General features: G+C 47.0%; 1 protein-coding gene across 1 annotated transcript; it reads left to right on the top strand.

Annotated features, from left to right (window-relative positions):
- The first annotated feature begins 18,413 nt into the window (after positions 1–18,413).
- On the top strand, positions 18,414–21,713 carry LOC129149263 (C-type lectin domain family 4 member G-like). Its single transcript, XM_054716777.1, has 9 exons — positions 18,414–18,497; positions 18,789–18,899; positions 19,257–19,310; positions 19,456–19,518; positions 19,622–19,726; positions 20,265–20,354; positions 20,526–20,674; positions 20,773–20,888; positions 21,170–21,713. The coding sequence occupies exons 1-9, from the start codon at positions 18,443–18,445 to the stop codon at positions 21,309–21,311; spliced, it is 885 nt and encodes a 294-aa protein (XP_054572752.1). The 5' UTR covers positions 18,414–18,442; the 3' UTR covers positions 21,312–21,713.
- Positions 21,714–22,088: the final 375 nt, after the last annotated feature.

The following is a 22,088-nucleotide window of genomic DNA, read 5'->3' as shown; positions in this document are numbered from 1 at the left end:
GTATTAAGTTCAGTGAAATAAGAGAGAAAGACAAATTCCATATGATATCACTTACATGTGGAATCTAAACAAAATAAACAAACAAAACAGACTCATAGATACAGAGAACAGACTGATGGTTGACAGGAGAGGGGTGTTGGGAGCTGGGTGAAAAAGGTGAGAGGATTAAGAAGTACAAATTGGCCCTAGCCGGTTTGGCTCAATGGATAGAGCATCAGCCTGCAGACTAAAGGGCCCCAGGTTTGATTCCCGTCAAGTGCATGTACTTCAGTTGCAGGCTCCTCCAGGCCCGGGCTCTGGTCAGGGCTTGTGCAGGAGGCTACCAATCAATGTGTTTCTCTCACATGGATATTTTTCTCTGTCTTTTCCTCTTTCTTCCACTCTCTAAAAATCAATGGGAAAATATCCTCGGGTGAGGATTAAAAAAACACACAAAAACACCCCCCGAAAGCAGCCCAAACAAACAAAAGGGGATTTCTTCTTATAGCATAAGAATATAATGTGAACCAAGAAAAAAAAACCTTTCATACACTTGAAAAGTTAAGAGACTTGCTTCTAAATACCTCATGGGTAAAAACAAATCAGAGCACCCCATAAATTATAAGCTACTTAGAAATGTAATGACAATGAAAATTCAACAAAATTTGGATGTAAATTTAAAATATATATATTTTATTGATTTTTTACAGAGAGGAAGGGAGAGCGATAGAGAGTTAGAAAATCGATGAGAGAGAAACATCGATCAGCTGCCTCCTGCACACCCCCTACTGGGGATGTGCCCGCAACCAAGGTACATGCCCTTGACCGGAATTGAACCTGGGACCCTTGATCCGAAAGCCGATACTCTATCCACTGAGCCAAACCGATTAGGGCTGTGGTGTGTTCTTTACATGGCAAAGAGCATTTATAGATAGGTTTGAGCATTTATAGCTAGGTTTGAGAAAAATTATGAAGTGGGAAGGGCTGAGACTGGGCAGGATGGAGACCCCATTGTAGGAGACTGGTACAGAGAGCTGAGTGGAGTCTGGGGGTGGGTGGGCACCAGGCACGGAGTGGAATATCCTGCTGGGGGAGCCCCTCCCTATCTGGGTGTGTGTTTAGACCAGCTTTCTCCATGGTTTCATTATGAAAACATGCCACAGAGTTTTGCAGTAAATACCCCGTGGATGATGCCCGATTCGTGATGAGCCACTGCTGCTGCCGGGCGGCCCCCATCCTCTAGCCCGCCTGGGCCCTTCTTATTTTTGATGCATTTCCATCCAAGCTAGTGGAGACTCAGCTCCCTCACACGCCTTCATCAACATCATTCGATTCTTTTTATCCCATTGGAAGTAAAATTTCCATGCAGTGAAATGCAGAAATCCTGCTATTGGATGGATTCTGATAAGTGCATACTACTGTGTAACCCAGATCCCAGGAAGGTCTAGAACATTCCATCTCTGGCCAGGGCAGCTCTCTCCTGCCCTTCCCAGCCCGTTGCCGTGCCTCAACCACCACAGGTGCGCTGACCCTGTTCTGAAGCTTCACGTGGGTACAGTCCCAGGCTGCGCCCTTGGCACGGCTGCCATCTCAGCACAGTTTTGAGCCTCCTGGCGCTGTGTCCCCACTGTGGTTCTTTATCGCCGAGCAGTGCTGTTGGGTGTGTGGATCCTAGTTAGCTGCTTCTCCTGTCAGGGGGCCCCTGGATGTTCCCAGTTTGGGCTGTTAAGAGGAAAGCAGCTCTCAGCATACAAATGGAGTGTGAGTCAACCTTGCAGGACAATCCAGGATGCCCACTTCCAGTCAGCCACCAGCCCCCCGGGCACACTGCCTCGTCAGGACACACTGGAGCCCTCCCTGCCTCCACCAGGCCTCTGAATGTCTCTTCTCATGTGTGATGGTGGCTGACTCCCCCGCTGCAGTGAGCTCTGAGCAAATAGCTGTTCTCATCTGTGGTCTTCATTTATTTCTACACTGGCTATAGGCTTTCATCACGTTCAGGTTAACACCCAGGGGTGGATCTGTGACCACAGGTAGGAGGAAGCTGGGTGCGAGGAGCTGCCTGCATCCTTCCACAGTTGACACCCCCACCAACAGCATGGCCTCGCCAGCATTTGGTGCTGTCAGTCTTTCTTTTTTTTCTTTTAAAGTTTATTTATATTTTTTATTTCAGAGAGGAAGGGAGAGGGGGTTAGAAACATCACTGATGAGAGAGAATCATGGACCGGCTGCCTCCTGCATGCCCCCTACTGGGGATCTCGCCCTCAACCGGGCATGTGCCCTTGACTGGGAATTGCACTGGTGACCTCTTGGTTCCTGGGTCGTCGCTCAACCATGGAGCCACTCCCGGCTGGGCAGTGCTGTCAGTCTCTCTAATTTCCATGTGGAGAATTGTGTCTAAATTTTGAACACCTTGGGCAGATACCTGGCTGTGCATGGAGGAGAGTGGGGGTGGCCTGGTCCCCTCTGTGGTCTGGGCACCTGAACTACTCAAAGTCTGTACAGTCAGTTTCTTTTCAAATGAGGCTGATTCCACTTGATCACTTTATGGTTTGTAGGAAAAATTAACTATTTTTTCCTGCATTTTCTATATTCTCTGATTCCCTTTCCTTGAATTTTCCACTTTCTCCCTTTACCTAGAGATAAACTAGTCCAGTGAATAGTAATCTATTTCATTTGAGTCTAGAAGCCTGTTGTTGGGTATTTTATATCTTTAAGTCTATAAACAAGGACATCTAACAATATAACTTCAGTAGACATAAGGAAAAATATTAACTAAACGGAGCCTGGCCGGCGTGGCTCAGTGGTTGAGCATCAACCTTTGAACTAGGAGTTAGGGTTTGATTCCTGGTCAGGGCACATGCCCAGGTTGCGGGCTCAATCCTCAGTATGGGGCGTGCAGGAGGCAGCCAATCAATGATTCTCTCTCACCATTGATGTTTCTATCCCTCTCTGAAATCAATAAAAATATATTTTAAAATATTACCTAAACTGACAGTATCCTAGCCAGACATACTCCCAACACTTAAAACAGATCAGTAGTTTTTAAATTTTAAGCAATGGACTTTTTAAAAAAATATAAATGGAATCTCAGTATAAATGCTGCTTGGTCCATCCCACCTTTGTTTACCTCTAATATATATCTTGCACATTGGCAAAAGCATCTTGTAATGTGATTATCATCATTGCCTTGGTGAACTTCCTGACATTAAGAAACATTGAAATGCTTCAGTTTATCTTATTACCTTATCTATTAAATTTTCCTTTTATTTGACCATGGAAAAAGGAATTATTTCTGAATAAATTTTGTTTTATATCAGAGAGCTCTTCTTCCTTCCTTCTTCCTTCCTTCCTTCCTTCCTTCCTTCCTTCCTTCCTTCCTTCCTTCCTCCCTCCTCCCTCCCTCCCTCCCTCCCTCCCCACCTCCCTCCCTCCCTCCCTCCCTCCCTCCCTCCCTCCCTCCCTTCCTTCCTTCCTTCCTCCATTCATTCAACAAATTACGGAGAGCCTACAAACCATAGATGACACAAAGTATACAGTTGTCCCTCCTTATCCAAGACTCCCAGTTGATGTCTGAAATCTAAGAAAGCAAAACCTCGGACAAACGTGGCCTGCTGTGGTGGGTGAATTAAAAAATACAGAATCCACGAGTAATGAGACTCCACTGGGTTTGTGAATATTTTCTTGAAGTCTATTGCTTGTTTTGTCATCCTTGTCATGAGGGCTTTTGCAGAGAAAAAGTTTAAAATTTTGACGAGGTCCAAACTATCAGTCTTTCCTTCTATGGAAGTGCTTTAGGTATTAAGTCCAAGCACTCTTTACCTCACTCTAGGTTCTAAAACTTTTCTCCTATGTTTTTTCTGAAAGTTTTATAGTTTATATTGTATTTTTAAGCCCATGATTTGAGTTAATTTTTATATAAGATGTGAAGTTTAGGTCCAGGTTCATTTTTTTCATGGACGTCCAGTTGCTCCAGCACCATTTATGGAGAAGGTTCCTTTCTCCACTGAAGTGCTTTTGCACGTCTGTCAAAGATCAGTTGTGATGTCTGTGTGGGTGTGGGCCTGTTTTGGGTTTCTCTATTACCTTCCGTTTGTCTTTCTGTGTGTGTCCCTCTGTGATACCACACTGTCTTGATTTCTGTAGGTATAGAGCAGCCTTAATGTCTAGTAGGGTGATTCTTCCACTTTCTTCTTTTTTAAAAGAAATTTCTTTATTGATTAAGGTGTTCACTTTCTTCCTTTTCAAGACTGTTTAGCTGTTCCAGGGCCTGCACCTTTCCATATAAATTTTAGAATGAGCTTGTGTGAAAAAGAACCCTTGCTGTGTTTTTCCTCTTCCTTCCTTATGTTGACACTGAGAAGAATATACCTGCCCAAAAGGACTCCTCATGGTTGACTGGGTTCAAATTCATAACCAGAGCCTAGCAGCCATTGTTTACAGAGGTCTCTCACACAGGCTGAATTTCAGGGAAAAGCCACAGACTCAGCTACCAAAACTCCTGCACTGTGTGCCTGCTGGCTGAATTCACCCTTATAAGAGAGCTCCTAGGATTGCAATTTGACCAATAGGACTGAAACTTTCCCTGTCCAATCGGAGCTGCACAACTATCTTCTTATTTGCATATTCACCAACTAATCAAAGTGGCTCCATTCTAACCAGTCAGGATGATGCTATTTGGACCAATCAAACTGTGGGGATTTGGAGTCCTCATTTGCATAGAAATCGACCAATCAGGTATCAGGAGCAGATACTCTTGCCTATATAAGTCAGCCTCCCCCTAGTGGAGTGCACTTCCGTTTTTTTGTGGAAGGCTGTGTAGTCCAGGCATGGAGCTGCAGCATCCAGAGCTGTACATAGGGTCTACCTTGCCCAGGCTCACAGCTCTGCTATTCCACAGCCATGCTGTGTCATATTGAGCTGTTCCAGATTCCAGATCTGTGCCCACTTGAGGGCAGGGTGGGGAGGGGCTCAGTCTCTTCTGCACTCAGGTTGCCAGCTGACACCCCACCATCTAAGCCAGCCCTGCTTCATGCCCCCATCTAGGCCAGTCCTGTTTCCCCAATCCAAGGTGAGGGGATGCGGGAATCCATCCATTGTCAATACTATCATGAGAATGCACCAAGGAACTCGGAAGTCCAATAGACCTTGGACAATTACCAGGGCTAATACCATGCACCAATTGTTCTGTTGAGATAGTGGTGGCTTGAAGCAATTTCCTGACCTGATAGCCTCAAAGAAAATCTTTACTGATCTTTACTGACCTTTGAGACTATCTGTCTGCTACCTGTTTGCCCTGCTTTACTGAGGGCAGGATGTGTACCTAAAAGTGAATAAAAAGCAGACCGGCCAGAAGTCAGTGTGCCTCTCCAAGAGAGAGGTTTCCACCTGGCCCCCCATGCCTTCTAAATTCATATTTCTTGTATAGCATTTTTATTTGTGCACAGCCCCTTATTCAGTACCTGAACCCTAGCCATAAAAGGTTGCGGCATTCTGGTGCCTCGAACAGGACCTGGAGAAGAAGATTTGCCTGAGCAAAAAATGAAGTGAAAATGGAAAAGTGGAAATTCACTGGAAAGGTGGGGAAGTTCACTGTGCACAAAGCCCATGCCAGCTTCGGAGTCGTGACTGTAAGTGGGTGGGGACGTTTTATTCAGCCAGGTTATAATAGGGAAGAATTTGAGTAAAAGGCAAAAACATCATTGTAAATTTTTAGCTTGCATGCTCAAGGATAAAGGAATTAAGGTGTTAAAGGTACTCTCTTAAATCAGGCTCAAGGAAGACGAGTGCTATGGAGAGCAGAATATGATAAGATCTGTAAACAACAGGCTGAGATCTAGGCTGCACTCTGGCTATGTAAAGCATCGAAAGATCCATGAAAAGAACTCTGATTTATTAAGTTTTGTCTATGTGTTATGCACTTTTGTCTGTTGATTGTTGTTTTATCTGTCTTTTTTGTTTGGTTTAATTTATTTATTGTTAGTCTATTAAGCATGCCTTTAATTTAATTTAATAGAGAAGAAACAGTAGATGGATAGGCCATTACTAAATTTCCCCAGAGCAAACAGAATGTGGGTGTGGGAAGAAAGAATATGAGTGGTACATGTGGCTGATAACACAGGTTCTAAGAAAATTCCCTAGACAAAGGGAGGTAACTAAAATGGCCCCAGTCCATTAATTACTAGGTCTTTTGGTGATCCTGTAAAATGGCCCCCCACTCTCAGGAGTGTTATTAAAAGTCTCATTTTCACCATGTTTTTATTTCCCAGTCTGTCATTTGAAATTTGGATATGATGAGAGATTTCTTATAAGTTAGGGGTGGGTCTGGGATTTCTATACCCATGAAGAGAAAAAGGCTAGCTTAAGAGAAGGCATGCCCCACCCAATTTTGGGTGGCCTCTTGGCCTAAGCCCCATCTCTTCATGGATTCTATAGAATAGGCTCCAGACTGTTTTCCTTTAAAAGATGGCAAAATGACACAAGGAAAATATACAGGCTGTGTTTGGGCAACAAGATTAGTGTTTCCATAATAATGGGTAATTCTAGAATAATAATGGACTGTATTCCAAGGTTGCCTCACAGGTCCCGGGGTCACTCCTGTTTTTATAAAGAAAAATAAAATAAAATAAAATAATACTTTAACATTAAAGCCACTGAAAGTCAGTAAGTTATCTCTGTTACAGGATTTGCCAAAGAAAATGCCTTGGATAATAATAATTGGCTTTAAAATCTCAAAGTTGTTAAAACATATATAAATAAATGTAACTAAAATGAAGGATTTGTAATAAAGCTTTTCAGTAATAATTATAAATATATTAATAATGAAAGTCCAGTCACTCAAGAGGAGACTGACTGCACTCTCTGTTAGAGGAAAGGGCCAGTCGCCTTTCTCCCTATAAATGCAAAGAAGCCGCAGCAGTAACCTTAGATGTTATCTCTAAGGAAGAACGTGGCAGTTTTAAAATCCAAGTGGCTAGAGGCCTGCTCCCTCCTCCCCCTGCCTTTTCTCCAGCCTCATATGCCTATACATAATTTTCCAAAGTCCTTGGTAACTTAAAGACTTTAGAACATTGCTGAATTAAATAATAAAAAATGATTAAATATCTAAGTATTTTAAAATGACAAAATACTGAAATATTAATCTGAGTTTACCTCATATGAAAAATCTAGAGGATAGATTAGAATATATTAATTGAATGTCTTGTATTTTATTTAAAATATATCCTTAAAAATATAAATATATTATTAATCTGAGAAATACTAGTCTTTAACTTGAAGAAATTATATAGTTATGATAACAAAATGCATAAAGTATAGAATTCATTTTTGAGAAAAATAATTCTTGTATTTTCTCTGAAGAAATTAGTAGTTCACAATATATTGTAGTCCTTATGTGTACTATGTGTGGTAAAATTTCGTTTTTTTTTTCTTCTGATTTATTTATTTATTTATTTATTTAATCTTTATTGTACAGATTATTACAATTGTTCCTCTTTTTCACCCCCATAGCTCCCCTCCACCCGGTTCCCACCCCACCCTCTGCCCTTACCCACCCCCCACTGTCCTCATCCATAGGTGTACGATTTTTGTCCAGTCTCTTCCCACACCCCCCACTCCCCTTTCCCCCTGAGAATTGTCAGTCCACTCCCTTTCTATGCCCCTGATTCTATTATATTTACCAGTTTATTCTGTTAATTAGATTTTTAATTCACTTGATTTTTAGATTCACTTGTTGATAGGTATGTATTTATTGTTCATAATTTTTATCTTTACCTTTTTCTTCTTCTTCCTTCTTCTTAAAGAATACCTTTCAGCATTTCATATAATACTGGTTTGGTGGTGATGAACTCCTTTAGCTTTTTCTTATTTGTGAAGCTCTTTATCTGACCTTCAATTCAGAATGATATCTTTGCTGGGTAGGGTAATCTTGGTTGTAGGTTCTTGCTATTCATCACTTTGAATATTTCTTGCCACTCCCGTCTGGCCTGCATAGTTTCTGTTGAGAAATCAGCTGATAATCGTATGAGTGCTCCCTTGTAGGTAATTAACTTCTTTTCTCTTGCTGCTTTTAATATTCTCTCTTTGTCTTTTGCTCTTGGAATTTTAATTATGATGTGTCTTGGTGTGGTCCTCTTTGGATTCCTTTTGTTTGGGGTTCTGTGCGCTTCCTGGATTTGTAAGTCTATTTCTTTCACCAGGTAGGGGAAGTTTTCAGTCATTATTTCTTCAAATAGGTTTTCAGTATCTTGTTCTCTCTCTTCTTCTGGCACCCCCATAATTCTGATGTTGGTACGCTTGAAGTTGTCCCAGAGGCTCCTTACACTATCTTCAAATTTTTGGATTCTTTTTTCTTTTTTGCTTTTCTGGAGGAGTGCTTTTTGCTTCTTTGTATTTCATATCTTTGACTTGATTCTTGTGGTCCTCTAGTTTGCTGTTAGGTCTCTGTATAATATTTTTTATTTCAGTCAGTGTATGTTTAATTTCTAGTTGGTCCTTTTTCATATCCTCAAGGGTCTCACTAAATTTGTTGGCCTTTTCTAGAAAATTCTTGAATAACCTTATAACCGTGGTTTTGAACTCTATATCCAGTCATTTGCTTTCCTCCATTTCTTTTGTTTGTGACCTGTTTCTTTGTCTCCGCATTTTGCCTGCTTCCCTGAGTTGGTAGAGTAGCTTTGTGTGCTAGGTGTCCTATAGGGCCCAGTGGCTCAGCCTCCCCAGTTACCTGAAGTGGACACTCTCGGTGCACCCCTTTGTGGACTGTGTGCACAGCCTTGTTGTAGTTAAGTCTTGATTGTTGTTGGTATCACTGGGAGGAATTGACCTCTAGGCCAATTGGCTGTGAGGATCAGCTGTGTCTATGATGGGAGAACTTCTGTGCTGTAGACAGCCTTATGAGACAAGACTTGCAAAATTGCAAAAGCCTCTGTGCTAGCTTGGATGGGGCGGAGTCTCAGGGCCGAGCAGACAGCCTTGGCTTCCCGTCAGCCCTGCCCTATGAGGCCCCTGGGTCTCAGTGTCCCTCGGTAATCACTGCAAGCACCTCTGAGAGAAAGCTGCCCTCAAGTTTTGCCAGCTGCCAGACAGTCCAGTTTCTCCCCAAATGGGTCTGGGTTCTCAGATTCTCGCCCGGAACTGGAGTTCAGCGCAGTCGAAAGCCAGCGGCGCACTCAGCAGTCACTTCTCTCCGCTGGCGCTCACGCACGTGCCTCCGGACCTCTGCCTTTCGCAGCTCCCCTGAGTCTCCATGTGCTTTTCTCTTTTCTTGACAGTCCAGATTCCCCCCGTATGAGTCTGGGTCCCCGGGGTCTCGCCCAGAACTGGGGTTCAGTGCAGTCGGGAGCTTTCCGTCTCCCTCCCGCTTGGGATAGCCAGCCAGGCACTCAGCCGCCTGTCCTCTCCTCGCGCGCGCATCTCCGTACCTCAGCCTTTTGCAGCTCCTCTGAGTCTTCATGTGCTTTTCTCTTTCCTTCTAGTTGTAGAATTTCCACTCAGCCAGCTTTCCTGTGGTTCTGGATGATGTCCATTTTGTCAATTAGTTGTAGTTTTGAAATTGTTGTGCGAGGCAGCAGTTTAGGTGTTTACCTATGCTGCCATCTTGGTTTCTCTCTGTGTGGTAAAATTACAATCTAGGATATAATATTTTATTGGCCTGATTAAAAAAAAGAGGATTAATTCTATGGTCTGAACCAATTTTTTTTATATAAAAACCGGTTTAAATTTAGTTGATGTCTTTTAGAATAATTACAAAATGTTTATTGATAAATGTCAATCTAGGACAGTGGTTCTCAACCTTTCTAATGCTGCAACCCTTTAATACAGTTCCTCATGTTGTGATGACCCCCAACCATAAAATTATTTTTGTTGCTACTTCATAACTGTAATTTTGCTACTGTTATGAATCGCAATGTAAATATATGTGTTTTCCAATGGTGTTAGGCTCTACAGCAGTGGTTCTCAACCTGTGGGTCGCAACCCACAGGTTGATAACCGCTAGCAGGGTCACCTAAGACCATCGGAAAACACAGATATTTACATTACGACACAACACAAGTTAACTGAGAGAATACTTGGTGTTTTAAAGAGTTTAGTTCTTCCCAGATTAAGCTGTAAATTCAATACCATCCTGATAAAAATCCTAAATAGATTTTTATTTTTATTTATTTATTTATTTTAAAATATATTTTATTGATTTTTTTACCGAGAGGAAGGGAGAGGGATAGAGAGTTAGAGACATTGATGAGAGAGAAACATCAATCAGGGCAGGTGGCCTTCCACACACTTCCCTTTTCTCAGAATGTCCTCCTTACAAACTTCCCAACCAAGTCTCCTGTGCTCCCCAACAAAGTACCAAAAAGGGAAGTGAAGCCTGTAGTTCAGTTAACGGTATTGTACCAATATCGATTTCCTCATTTTGACACCTGTATGACGGTAATGTAAGACGTTAACATCAGAGTAAGCTGAGTAAAGGGTACACAGAGCTCTTCTAAGGGTCACCTAAGACCATTGGAAAACATCAGACATTTACATTACAGAACTCATCGTTGCTACTTCATAACTGTAATTTTGCTACTGTTATGAATCGCAATGTAAATATCTGTGTTTTCTGATGGTCTTAGGCTCTACAGCAGCAGTTCTCAACCTGTGGGTCGCGACCCACAGGTTGATAACCGCTAGCAGGGTCACCTAAGACCATCGGAAAACATCAGATATTTACATTACGACACAACACGAGTTAACTGAGAGAATACTTGGTGTTTTAAAGAGTTTAGTTCTTCCCAGATTAAGCTATAAATTCAATACCATCCTGATAAAAATCCTAAATAGATTTTTATTTTTATTTATTTATTTATTTTTAAAATATATTTTATTGATTTTTTTACCGAGAGGAAGGGAGAGGGATAGAGAGTTAGAGACATTGATGAGAGAGAAACATCAATCAGGGCAGGTGGCCTTCCACACACTTCCCTTTTCTCAGAATGTCCTCCTTACAACTTCCCAACCAAGTCTCCTGTGCTCCCCAACCAAGTACCAAAAAGGGAAGTGAAGCCTGTAGTTCAGTTAACGGTATTGTACCAATATCGATTTCCTCATTTTGACACCTGTATGACGGTAATGTAAGACGTTAACATCAGAGTAAGCTGAGCAAAGGGTGCACAGAACTCTGCTACCACTGCAATTCGTCTATAAATCTGAAATTGTTTCAAACTAAAGTGTTTGAAGAAGATTCAAAAAATCTATTTAGGATTCCAGTTACATGAGACACACAGAATAGTCACATTCTTAGAGGCAGGGAGAATGGTGGGTGCTGGGAGCTGCAGGGGAGGGTGGGGGGACCTAGGGACAGAGTTTCGATTTGGGGTGATGGGATAGGTATGGAAATGGATAGTGGGGATTGTCACACAACATGTACTTAATGCCACTGAACAGTGCATTTAAAATGATTAATATAGCAAAGCTGAGGGCAGTGAAACAAAGGGCTTCGCGTAGAAGAAGCAGCAGGAGAGCCCCGGCTGGGCTGCCCTCGCTCTCAGGGAGTCAGAGAAAAGGGGGCCTTGGGGACAGGCTCAGGGATTAGCCCTGGACGAGCTGCTGCTGCCCTTTGCTCCCCAGGTTGCAAGTCCCTTAGCGTTTAGGAGATGCATGCCTGTGGGGAAGAAGAGGGAAAGGGAATGGCAGGGGCTGCTCCCCAGAGGAAGAGCAGGGGCTGGGTCCTTTGTCTTTTCTTTTTAATTCTCACTCGAGGATATTTTTCCATTGATATTTAGAGTGGAAGAGAGAGGGAAAGACAGAGAGAAACATCGATGGGAGAGAAACACGTCGATTGGTTGCCTCCTGCACTGGCCCTGACCAGGGCAGGGGCAGGGGAGGAGCCTGCAACCAAGGTACATGCCCTTGACTGGAATTGAACCCAGGACCCTTAGGTCCCCAGGCCGATGCTCTATCCACTGAGCCAAACTGGCTAGTGCTTTTGTCTTGAGGCTTTATCTCTTTCATGCAGGTGAGAATCTTAGGGGAGGTTTCAGGGGAGGGTTTCAGCAGAACAGTCATCAGTTTCTAGGCATGCTCCTCCAGTGATTGGTCAGTGTCAGGGCAGGGGGTCGTAGTCATCCCAGCTGGTCCTAGTTGCCCACCAGGTTTTGCTGCTTTTCTGGGTCTGGAGCTGAAATACACCTGGGGCCTGGATGTAATTTCTAGGGAGGTGACCTTCTGTATCTGCTGTAAATAGCTCTGTCAGTTTGTCCAGCTCTCTGCCTCAGCTTCCCTATTCCACTTGTCCTGGCTTACTGGTCTGTGTCAAGGTCTTAGTTGAGTTCAATAGGTTTAGTCTTTTTACAATTATTCTTTCATTTTCTAGGGTTTTCTGCTATTGGGAAAAGAATTTGCTCCTTTTCTCTCTTTTTTTAATCCTCACCCAAGGGTATGTTTTTATTGATTTTTTTCCCCAGTGTGTGACCTGTTTTAACATTTAATTTACTACTTGTATACAACACATGAATAACATGAAAAGATTAAGTAATAAAATACATTGGATTATAATTTATACTATTCAAATGAATATGTAATAATACAAATTTACATATAAAAACATGACAATCACAAGAGGCAGTTACTCTGGGTGCCAAGGTGTGCTGGGTTCAGGGTGGGCATTTCAACATCCTGCTGTTCTCTTAAGTTTTGTCAGTTGTACACTCATGATTTAGGGTGAGATTATTTCAGAGCAGCAGTTAATAACTATTTGTTAAGAAAAAATATCCTTAAAGACCACACACACAAACATTTAAAACAAAAGGGACCAGGCTCAGTTCAAGAGTTTTTATTGATTTTTAGAGAAAAAGGAAGAGAGAGAGAGAGATCAGTTGTTTCTCGTACTCGCCTCAACCTGAGATTGAATCTGAAACCTTTTGGTGTACGGGACGACGCTCCAATCAACTGAGCCACCCAGCCAGAGCTGTTCCTTCTCTCATTTTCAGATGTTTATTTCGAGAAAGCTGGTCCATAATCTCACTGCATTCATTCGTTAGTCCTCTAGAATTTTCTAAGTAGATGATCATGGCTTTGAAATACTGTCAACTTTGACTCTTTCTTTCCAATATTCCTAGGTCTTATTTCTTTTTCTTATTGCATTGGCAAAATAACCAGATGGGCATCTTTAATTTGTTCTTAGTTTTACCAAAACTGGTTCTCAGAATTCACTATTCATCAACATGTTTGCAGTTTTCTGGAAATGACCACTTATCAAATTAAGGAAGTTTTATCTGGGTTTTTGTTTACTAAGCATTTTTTCTTGTGTTTATCTTTTCTCTAATGAAGAATGAGTATTGGGTATTCATATTTCATAATTAACATGGAGGAACAAAAACAAATGGTGTGAGGACATGGACCACGTGGTATCATTTGTATAAAGCCTCCAGATATGCAATGCAGCCCAATATATCATTTAATGGATACACAGTTCCAGTATGTTTTAATATGATAAACATCAAGTTTGGGGAGGCAGTTGTCTTGGGGGATGAAGGAGACAAATAGGATTATAAAGGTACATGGGACTCCCATTCTCTGTTACTAGAGGCCCAGTGCACGAAATTGTGTGCGGGTAGGGTCCCTAGGCCTAGCCTGCAATCAGGGCCATCTTCCGCCTGCTCGCCAGTCCCAGTCCCATCCCACTGCCACCACCCAGCCGGTTCCCCTCGTCAGTCCCACCCTACCACTGCTTAGGGTGACCAGGCCAGCAGAGGGGGGGCAGTTGGGGGCTATCAGGCCAGCAGGGGAGTGGTTGGAGGTGACCAGGTCGGCAGAGGGGGGCAGTTGGGGGCTATCAGGCCAGCAGGGAGGTAGGTGGAGGTGGCCAGGCCGGCAGGGGGTGGGCAGTAAGGGGCGACCAGGCTGGCGGGCATGGCAGTTAGGGGCGATCAGGCAGGCAGGCAGGTGAACAGTTAGGAGCCAGCTGTCCCAGATTGTGAGAGGGATCCTGGATTGGAGAGGGCGCAGGCTGGACTGAGGGGGACCCACCCCCCTATGCACGAATTTCATATACACCGGGCCTCTAGTTATAAATAATGTAAATTAAATGAATTTGTTGCAGACCCCCAAATGATTCCGTTTTAACCTTTCTTATATACAGTGCACATCTAATGTACTGTTTTATCTGTAAACAAACACTTCTTTTCTTAAATTATTGAACCAACACCTCAGTCTTAAAGGGAGCACTTCCAGCACTCGGCCCCGGGCTGTCTCCAGGACGGCCGCTGCATCTTCCCTGTTTCACGTGTCATTGCCCCCGAATCGCTGTCACCAGCGAACTGCTTTCCTTTATCCAAATCAACAACAGCCCTTCTACCTCTTCAATGGCCTGTGATCATTGCTTCTTTCAGACCCCCAGCAACATTAGCACTCTTATTAAAAAATATATTTTATTGATTTTCTTACAGAGAGGAAGGGAGAGGGATAGTTAGAAACATCGATCAGCTGTCTCCAGCACACCCCCAACTGGGGATGTGCCCGCAACCAAGGTACATGCCTTTGACCGGAATCGAATCTGGGACCCTTCAGTCTGCAGGCCAACGCTCTATCCACTGAGCCAAACCGGCCAGGGCAACATTAGCACTCTTGATGGCCTCTTTATGTTTTAAAATTGTGCTAATGGTTCATTTCACCAGCAGCAAACACACACACACACACACACATTCACCGCACAATTTCCTGAGATGTTAACAACGGGAGTTTTAGTGGCAAGCTGACTCACACTGCGCATTGTCTCCCTTGTTTGTGGCCTGAGAGACGCTCTTTGTCATGCTGATGCATCAACCTGAAAGGGTTGTCAGGTTGAGAACTGTAATTTCTTCAACAACCAAGACTTTTTTTCCATGAACAACTTGGTCGAGAACCAAATTGTTTGAGATGGACTGTGTCTATAATTCTACTTCTCCAGGCATTGCCGCCTCCAGGAGGCCCTCTGGGACTTCCAGGCTGAGTTAGATGCCTCAGGAGGCCTCATAGTCCTCTGTGCTTCCTAGACTCATCACATTGTGTTAAATTCCCAAGTCTCAGGTTCCCCGCCACCACCCAAAACGGGTCTCCCTTCCCAGTTATGGGTCATGGCCAGAGGTGAGAGAGGTCTGTAGCCCTCCTCACACCTGGGACCTCCCTTCCCCTTGCATTTAACCTACATTGAGTGGCCAGATTATTATGACCACCTGACGTTTGTAGGCGAATTAGCCATACACTGCATTGTATGGGATATGGAAGCTGAAGTCCTGTTCGAACACCTTTGCTGTCTGCAGTTACCAAGATAAAACATCTCCAATTCGCACAGGAACACAAGGACTGGACAGTCGAGCATTGGAAAAGTCATGTGGTCCGATGAATTACGTTTCCAGTTGCATCATGCAGATGGCAGAGTGAGAATTTGGCAGAAACTGCATGAAAGCATCCACCCCACATGCATGAGTACAACCCTTCAAGCTGGTGGGGGCAGTGTTATGGTTTGGGGCATGTTTTCCTGGCATGATATGGGCCCTTTAATTCGTGTGGAACAATGTCTGAATAACACAACATACCTAAGTATCGTTGCTGATCAAGTTCATCCTGTCATGTTGATGGTGTATCCCAATGGAGATGGCTTCTTCCAACAAGACAAGGTCCATCAACAGGTGGAAGTGTAATCCAACGGGTGCAGCCACACAACCAAATTCTACTGCGCAACACAGAGGAATGAAGCGTTAATAGTCATGCTGAGCAGAAAATGCAAACTAGTCTAATGACAGAAAGCAGAAAGGTGACTGGAGGACAAAGAGGCTATAGTAACTATCTCACAACACATTTACATCTGTCTTCTTCAAGGCCACAGGAACATGATACAGTGGGCAACAAACACTTTATCACCGGTTGGTGGTGGAGATGAAGAAACGGGGTACCCAGAGACCACATCGTCTACCGGAGGTTACCATCTGACTCGTCATTGACACTCCTCGTTCCCTACGGAACAGAATTCCTCCCACTGTCCTTAACTGGTCATTTCCGCCTTCAGCTCAGGATTCTCATTTAGATCTAAGAGAGAGGGGGAGAGAGAGAGAGAGAGAGAGAGAGAGAGAGAGAGAGAGAGAGAGAGAGAGAGAGAAACAGAGGAAGTGCTCGATAAAATATAACATTTTACCTTCTCAGGGAGGCCTGCCCTGGTCACCTGCCCCAGCCCAGCACTCGCAAGCCCTTTACCCTCCTTGGCATTTGCTTCCATAGCACTGAGGACTTTTAGTGTCTTCTGTTAGGGTTTGCACCTTCAGCATTGGGGGCCGGTATCAAGCAGCATGCCACTAGATGCCAGTATCAACCCCCACCCCCAACAGTGACTCCACAAATGTCTCCAGACATGGCCCAATGTTCCCTGGGGGGCAGGAGCCTCCCCGTTGAGAATCACTCTCTATACAACTCCCTTTTCATTATGTCCATCATTTACTGTCGGTCTGTCCCTGCCCCATCACAGTGTTTGCTCCAAGGAGGGACGTTGCTCACAAAACGGACTCGATCTCTGCGTCCGGATTTCATTTCATTTTTAAGTTTTGTGCTGTGATAAACCTCACTGTCTCCAGCAAGCATACCAAGCCTTCTAGTTGATGATTATCTGTGTTCCTTAAAGTGGAGTCTTAAATATTTTTGTTAGTAACGACAAAACGGCAGGACAACCGGGATAAATACCAAACTGGTGATAGTATCGATTTAGACAACCATCCATCACAAGACCATCAGGAGAATGGCCCCTGCACTCCTGTGTCCTCGTCCCTCTGTCCTGTCGCTCATCAGTACCTCAGTTATACCATGAAAAGCACAGTCACGGGGGTCTGGCAGCGGAAATAATCTGCACAGACTGCCGGGTCATCTGTCCGGCTCCAGCGCCATCTCCCCGTGAGTAAGTAACGCTACAGTGAATTCTATCATACTGTGGAGTTGCCTGCCTTGTTTTTCGGTCTGAAGTCAGCTTCGCAATACAGTGGCCGTTACACCTCTGCCCACCATAGGACAAGTCCCAGTTCCTAGACCGATGCCTGAACACGGGAGGCGTGCGGTATCTGTTGAACGAATGAATGGACATTTAGTGGGTTTGTGCCTGGGAATGGTGCCAGGACTTAACATCCACAGCCTCATTTCCTTATCACAGCATCCCTTGGAGAGAGGTCCTCCTCTGCACAGGGGAGAAACACTGAGGCTTCTAGAACATACATGTACCCCTCCACCCCCCCCAAGGGTTGAGTCCAGAAGCTTAGCTGACCATCTGTGTCCTCCCTTCTGAGGACTGAACTCAGGATCAGCCTCCGGTAGGTAATCTGTGGGAGAGTTAGGAGTGAAGCTGAGCTGACCCAAGAGTCCAGGCCTGAGGGGGCTTTCTCAGGGACCAAGAAGGAGGCCTGTCCCTCTTGGGAGAAAACCCAAAATCTGACCCATGTGAATGAAAGAAGCCACCTGCTAACCTGACAAGCTCAGGGGAGGCCTGTGTGGCAGTCTTGAAAACTCAGAGACCTAAAATAACCACAAAAGATGGTCTGAAAATTAAATATTTAACTACAAACAGGTTATAGTGGGCAGTCATTCCTAGGCTGATATTTTCCCTGACAAAGATTAACTTAGATCTTTCCTGAGCCCATTTGCCTTTTTTGCCTCTAAGATAACGTATCTGTGAGATGTCTGGGTAACTTGTAACTTCCTCTTTCGCTGGAGCCCCTGGGGCACAACCAAATGTGGTGGGCGCCAGGACAGATGCCTCAAATTCCTTCATTATCATGTTAATTGTTCCTGCACCCACCTAAGTGTGGGTCCATCATTTTACTTTTTATCCAATCCCAGGGGTTTCCCACCGTTTGACTTTATCCCACCTCCTTAATCCGACACCAATGAATTTCATGTAGCCCACCTAGGTCCCTCCTGTGATGGCAATGTATAAATACAGATGTAACCCGCCATTCTTTGGAGCATTATCTCAATTCATTGAGGTTCTGCTTCCCGGCATATGTCGACAGTTTGGCTCAAATAAACTCACTAAAATTCTTTACAGGTTTCAATGGTTTTTTTCGTTAACACCCATAAGAGCTGGGGACCAAAGCAAAGCCCCCAGCAGCAGCCTGGAGATGTTGCTATAGCTACCAGGCAAAGGAGGTTGGTACTGACTGTGCACAGACACACACACACACACACACACACACACACACACACACCAGTACGTGCTCACACTCTACTGCCCATCCCCCTCCACTCCCTCTACCCCCTCACCCCCCTACTCTCCCACTTCCTTCACTCCACCTCACCCTTACCCCCTAGCTCAGCCCAGAAAGGGCCCAGCCCTGTGATTGGTCAATGGGTCCTTGGTAGCAGCAATGGGAAGGGAAGACATGAAAAGGAAGAGAGAGGAGGCGGGGCAGGGTGAGGGAGAGGCTATATTTACACCAATGCCCAGGCAGGGAGCCTGCTCACCATGGACACTGTGGAGTACTGCAACGTAGGTGGCGGGCTCCAGGAGGTCCCCGGAGGTACGAGCCAGCAATGGGGCTGCCTCACTGGCCCCCTTGGGTCCCTCTGGTTGGGGATTTGATGGGCCAGGGAGGACGACATCCAAGAAAGGGAGCAAGTCCTGGGTGCAGGAGAGACACAGGCCCCAGAGCCAACTGGACATAGATTCGGATTTTATCTCTGTCACCTAAAGCTGCTTAACCTCTGAATCCGTTTCCTGGGACCCCTGCGTCCAGGGCTGGGTCCTCAGGGCTCAGGGCTCCAGGACTGTCCTGGTACAGGAGGGACCCACGAGTCCTTTGTTATTCAAGGGTCCTGGGGCCGCTGGGGCCCCTGGGTACGGCGAGTCCTCCTCCTGGCCCTGGCTCTCCTGGTCACCACAGTCCTGTGGACACTCATCCTGAGCATCCTCCTTTCCAAGGGTAAGTGGCGGGTATGATGGGAAGACCGTGTCCCAGTCGCCTCCCCTCCCCCTGCTGTTTCTTCCCTCCACCCCAGGCGTAACAGCTGGGTCCCCCACCCTGCCTGGGGCTGCGTGTGAACACACGTGACAGTGTGTGTGCACCCTGGGGCTGTGTGCACCCCATGAGGGTGCCTGTGCACGCATGAACGTGTGTGTGTGGCCTGGTGTGTTTGTCTTCCCTCCGCCCCTGGGCGCATCCTGTGCGCTGTGCCCCTGCCCAGCCTCTCGTTGCGTCCCAAGACGGGAGTTCCCGCATCCCTGGGGCGAGGGGTTCCCGAGTCCCTGGGGCCGCGTCCGCAGGAGCCTCTCTCCGCAGCCTCCAAGCAGCAAGGGGCGTTGTTGGGCGGCCAGGACCTGCTGAGAACGAACGGTGCGTGCAGACCAGGGGCTCCTGGGTTTATGAGGAGGTGGGTGGGTCCCCCAAGGTCCCGGGGCTGGCCCGGAGTGGGGAAGGGTGTCCCCGTGAGTCCCCGAGGGTGACCTGGCGTGTGTGGGTCGGGCGGGGGTCGTTCCAGCCTCGAAGCAGACGGTGGTGCTGGGAGCGCTGAAGGAAGAGGTCGGAGCCTGCCACAGCTGCTGTGAGACCGGGGCTGGGGCGGGGCCTGGGGCTGGGGCGGGGCCTGGGGCTGGGGGCGGGCCTTGTAGCAGGATTGGAGGTCTCAGACGTCCCGCCCCATCCAGGCCTGAGGACGCAGGAGCTGCAGAAGAAGGCGGGCGCCGAGCTGCGGGAGGTGCAGGCGAAGCTGCTGCAGCAGGAGAGCGCCCTGAGAAAACTGAGCGAGCGCGGTGAGGGCGGGACCCCTCACCATCCAGCCCCGACCTTTATTTACATCCTGATCCCTCCGGGACCCAGACCTTGGTCTGTGATTCTGCCCGCTAACCCCGATCCTGTCTCCCATCCTGACCCTGACCCTGGGGCTCTGCCCTTGACTACAGCTCTTAACCCCAACCACAGGGGGACCATACCTAGCGATAGCAGTCCTTGACCGCGATATTCTTTTAAAAAATATATATTTTATTGATTCTTTTACAGAGAGGAAGGGAGAGGGATAGAGAGTTAGAAACATCGATGGGAGAGAAACATCAATCAGCTGCCTCTTGCACACCCCCTATTGGGGATGTGCCCGCAATCAAGGTACATGCCCTTGACCCGAATCAAACCTGGGACCTTTCAGTCCACAGGCCGACGCTCTATCCACTAAGCCAAACCAGTTAGGGGAACCGTGATATTCTCGACCGTAACATTGGCTGCTGCCCCTGACCTAATCGCAACCTACACCTGACACTAACCCCAGCTGTCACCTGGACTCCCTTGACCTCACAGTGACACAGCGCTTGGCTGAGGCGGGAAGGGACCGCGAGGGCATCCGCAGTGAGCTGTTAGGCAGTGAGCTGTTTGCCCGATTTGGAAACAGTGAGCAGGACGGGGTGCGGGGAGGGGATAAGTGAACCCTACCCGTAGGCCCCTTGGTTCTCTGATCCTCCTGGATCTGCCATTTGACCTTGACCTGCACCTGCGCCCCCCAAACCCCTTCATCTGCTCCACCTGGGAGCAGTCTACCTCCCTGGCCTTTGCCACCTACAGGTTCCTGCGAGGCCTGCCCCACGCGGTGGCTGCCCTTCCGGGGCTCCTGCTACCTTTTCTCGGAGCAGAAGGCCACGTGGGAAGAGTCGCAGCGCTACTGCGCAGGCGCGGGCGCGCACCTGGTGATCGTCGGGGACCTGGATGAGCAGGTGCGCAGCGCGGGTGGCCGAGGCGGAGGCGGAGGCCGAGTTCACTGAGGGGGCAGCCTCCGGAGGTGCTCAGTCTCCGCTTCCATCCTTCCATCCAGGACTTCCTGTCTCAGGACACACAAGGCCGAGGCTACTGGTTGGGCCTGAGGGCTGTGCGCCGCGCCAGCGAGGTCAAGGGCTACCAGTGGGTGGACGGAGCCCCGCTCACCTTCAGGTGAGGGAAGGGGCTGGGGAAGGGGCCAGGCCAGGCCCTGAGGCAGTCCTCTGCAGATCTCAGGAGGTCCTTAGGCACGGGCAGGGCAGTCTAGCCATTGGGAGCTGGCTGAGGGATACATTCTGGGCGTTAGAAAGTTATATCCCCGGTGCATGCTTAAGTTAGACGCTCAGGGTGTCCAGAGGAGGCCCAAGCCATATAAACAGGCTGCACCCTGAAGGCTGGACCCCAGGGACACCCTCAGCCTAGACCCCAGCAACACCCCCGCCAAACCGCTGCAGCCACTGGAACCTGGGAGAGCCCAATGACGCTCAGGGGCTGGAGGACTGCGTCATGATGCTGCACACGGGGCTGTGGAACGATGCCCCTTGCGGCAACAACGAGAAGGACAACTGGATCTGCGAGAAGAGGAACAACTGTTGAGCCCACCAGTGCCCCTAGCAACACCCACCATTGCGATTGCTGCAGCTACTCACCCTCCTGGCTTTGCCCACCACCATCGGATCCTCCTCTCCACCCCCCCCCCCTAAGAACGACCCACCCCGCTCAGCGGAGTCCAGTGCATGTACCCTGGGACCTCCTCTCCCACCTGACCACTAGCCCTCCCACACGAGCCTAACTTCAGCCTCCACCTCTTCCGAAATCATGGCTCCTGGGCCCTTTGATCAGACCCCACCTCCCTCCCTAGCCAAGACCAGGTGACTGGGAGATGGAGCTGTCTGGTTTTCTTGCATTTTTTCTTAGACTGGGAGGCCTCAAAGATGGGTTTTATGAACTGTCCTTGAAGCCCTAAGGAGCATCAATAAATGTTTGAGATAAGATCCATCTTAGCGCCTGGCTCTGGGGAGCTCTTCTAAGCTTTATCCCAGAGACCCTGGCATGATACCCGTGAGGGACCCCACCCTCCCCAAGTGACCTCATGGCTCTATGATGCTCCCAGACCCAGTGAGTGGTCTGCACTGAGCCAGAAGGGCTGTGGGGCACTGGGGACATGGGAGTGAGTCAGACCCAGTCCTTAACCCCCACCCCCACCCTCACCGGGACCGGCTCATTCCACTCCAGCTGGGCACAGGAACAATGTGACCAGTGACTCAGTGGAGGAATGCATGAATGAGTGACAGTGATGCATTTGAAGGAGCCACCTGTGTCCTGGGGAGAGGGACTGTGCCGAAATGCCGAAGGGGTGGCCCCTGTCCTTGG

The sequence above is a fragment of the Eptesicus fuscus genome, chromosome 6 (assembly GCF_027574615.1).
Source record: "Eptesicus fuscus isolate TK198812 chromosome 6, DD_ASM_mEF_20220401, whole genome shotgun sequence".
NCBI classification, from domain to species: Eukaryota; Metazoa; Chordata; class Mammalia; order Chiroptera; family Vespertilionidae; genus Eptesicus; species Eptesicus fuscus.
The sequence above is the reverse complement of the archived record's forward strand: the minus strand, read 5'-3'. Positions and strand labels throughout refer to the sequence as shown.

Coding starts and splice junctions, on each gene's coding strand:
- LOC129149263 (XM_054716777.1), top strand. CDS start 18,443: ATGGACACTGTGGAGTACTGCAACGTAGGTGGCGGGCTCCAGGAGGTC. Junction 19,311..19,455: donor GGACCTGCTGAGAACGAACG/GTGCGTGCAGAC, acceptor GGGTCGTTCCAG/CCTCGAAGCAGACGGTGGTG. Junction 20,889..21,169: donor GGAGCCCCGCTCACCTTCAG/GTGAGGGAAGGG, acceptor AAACCGCTGCAG/CCACTGGAACCTGGGAGAGC.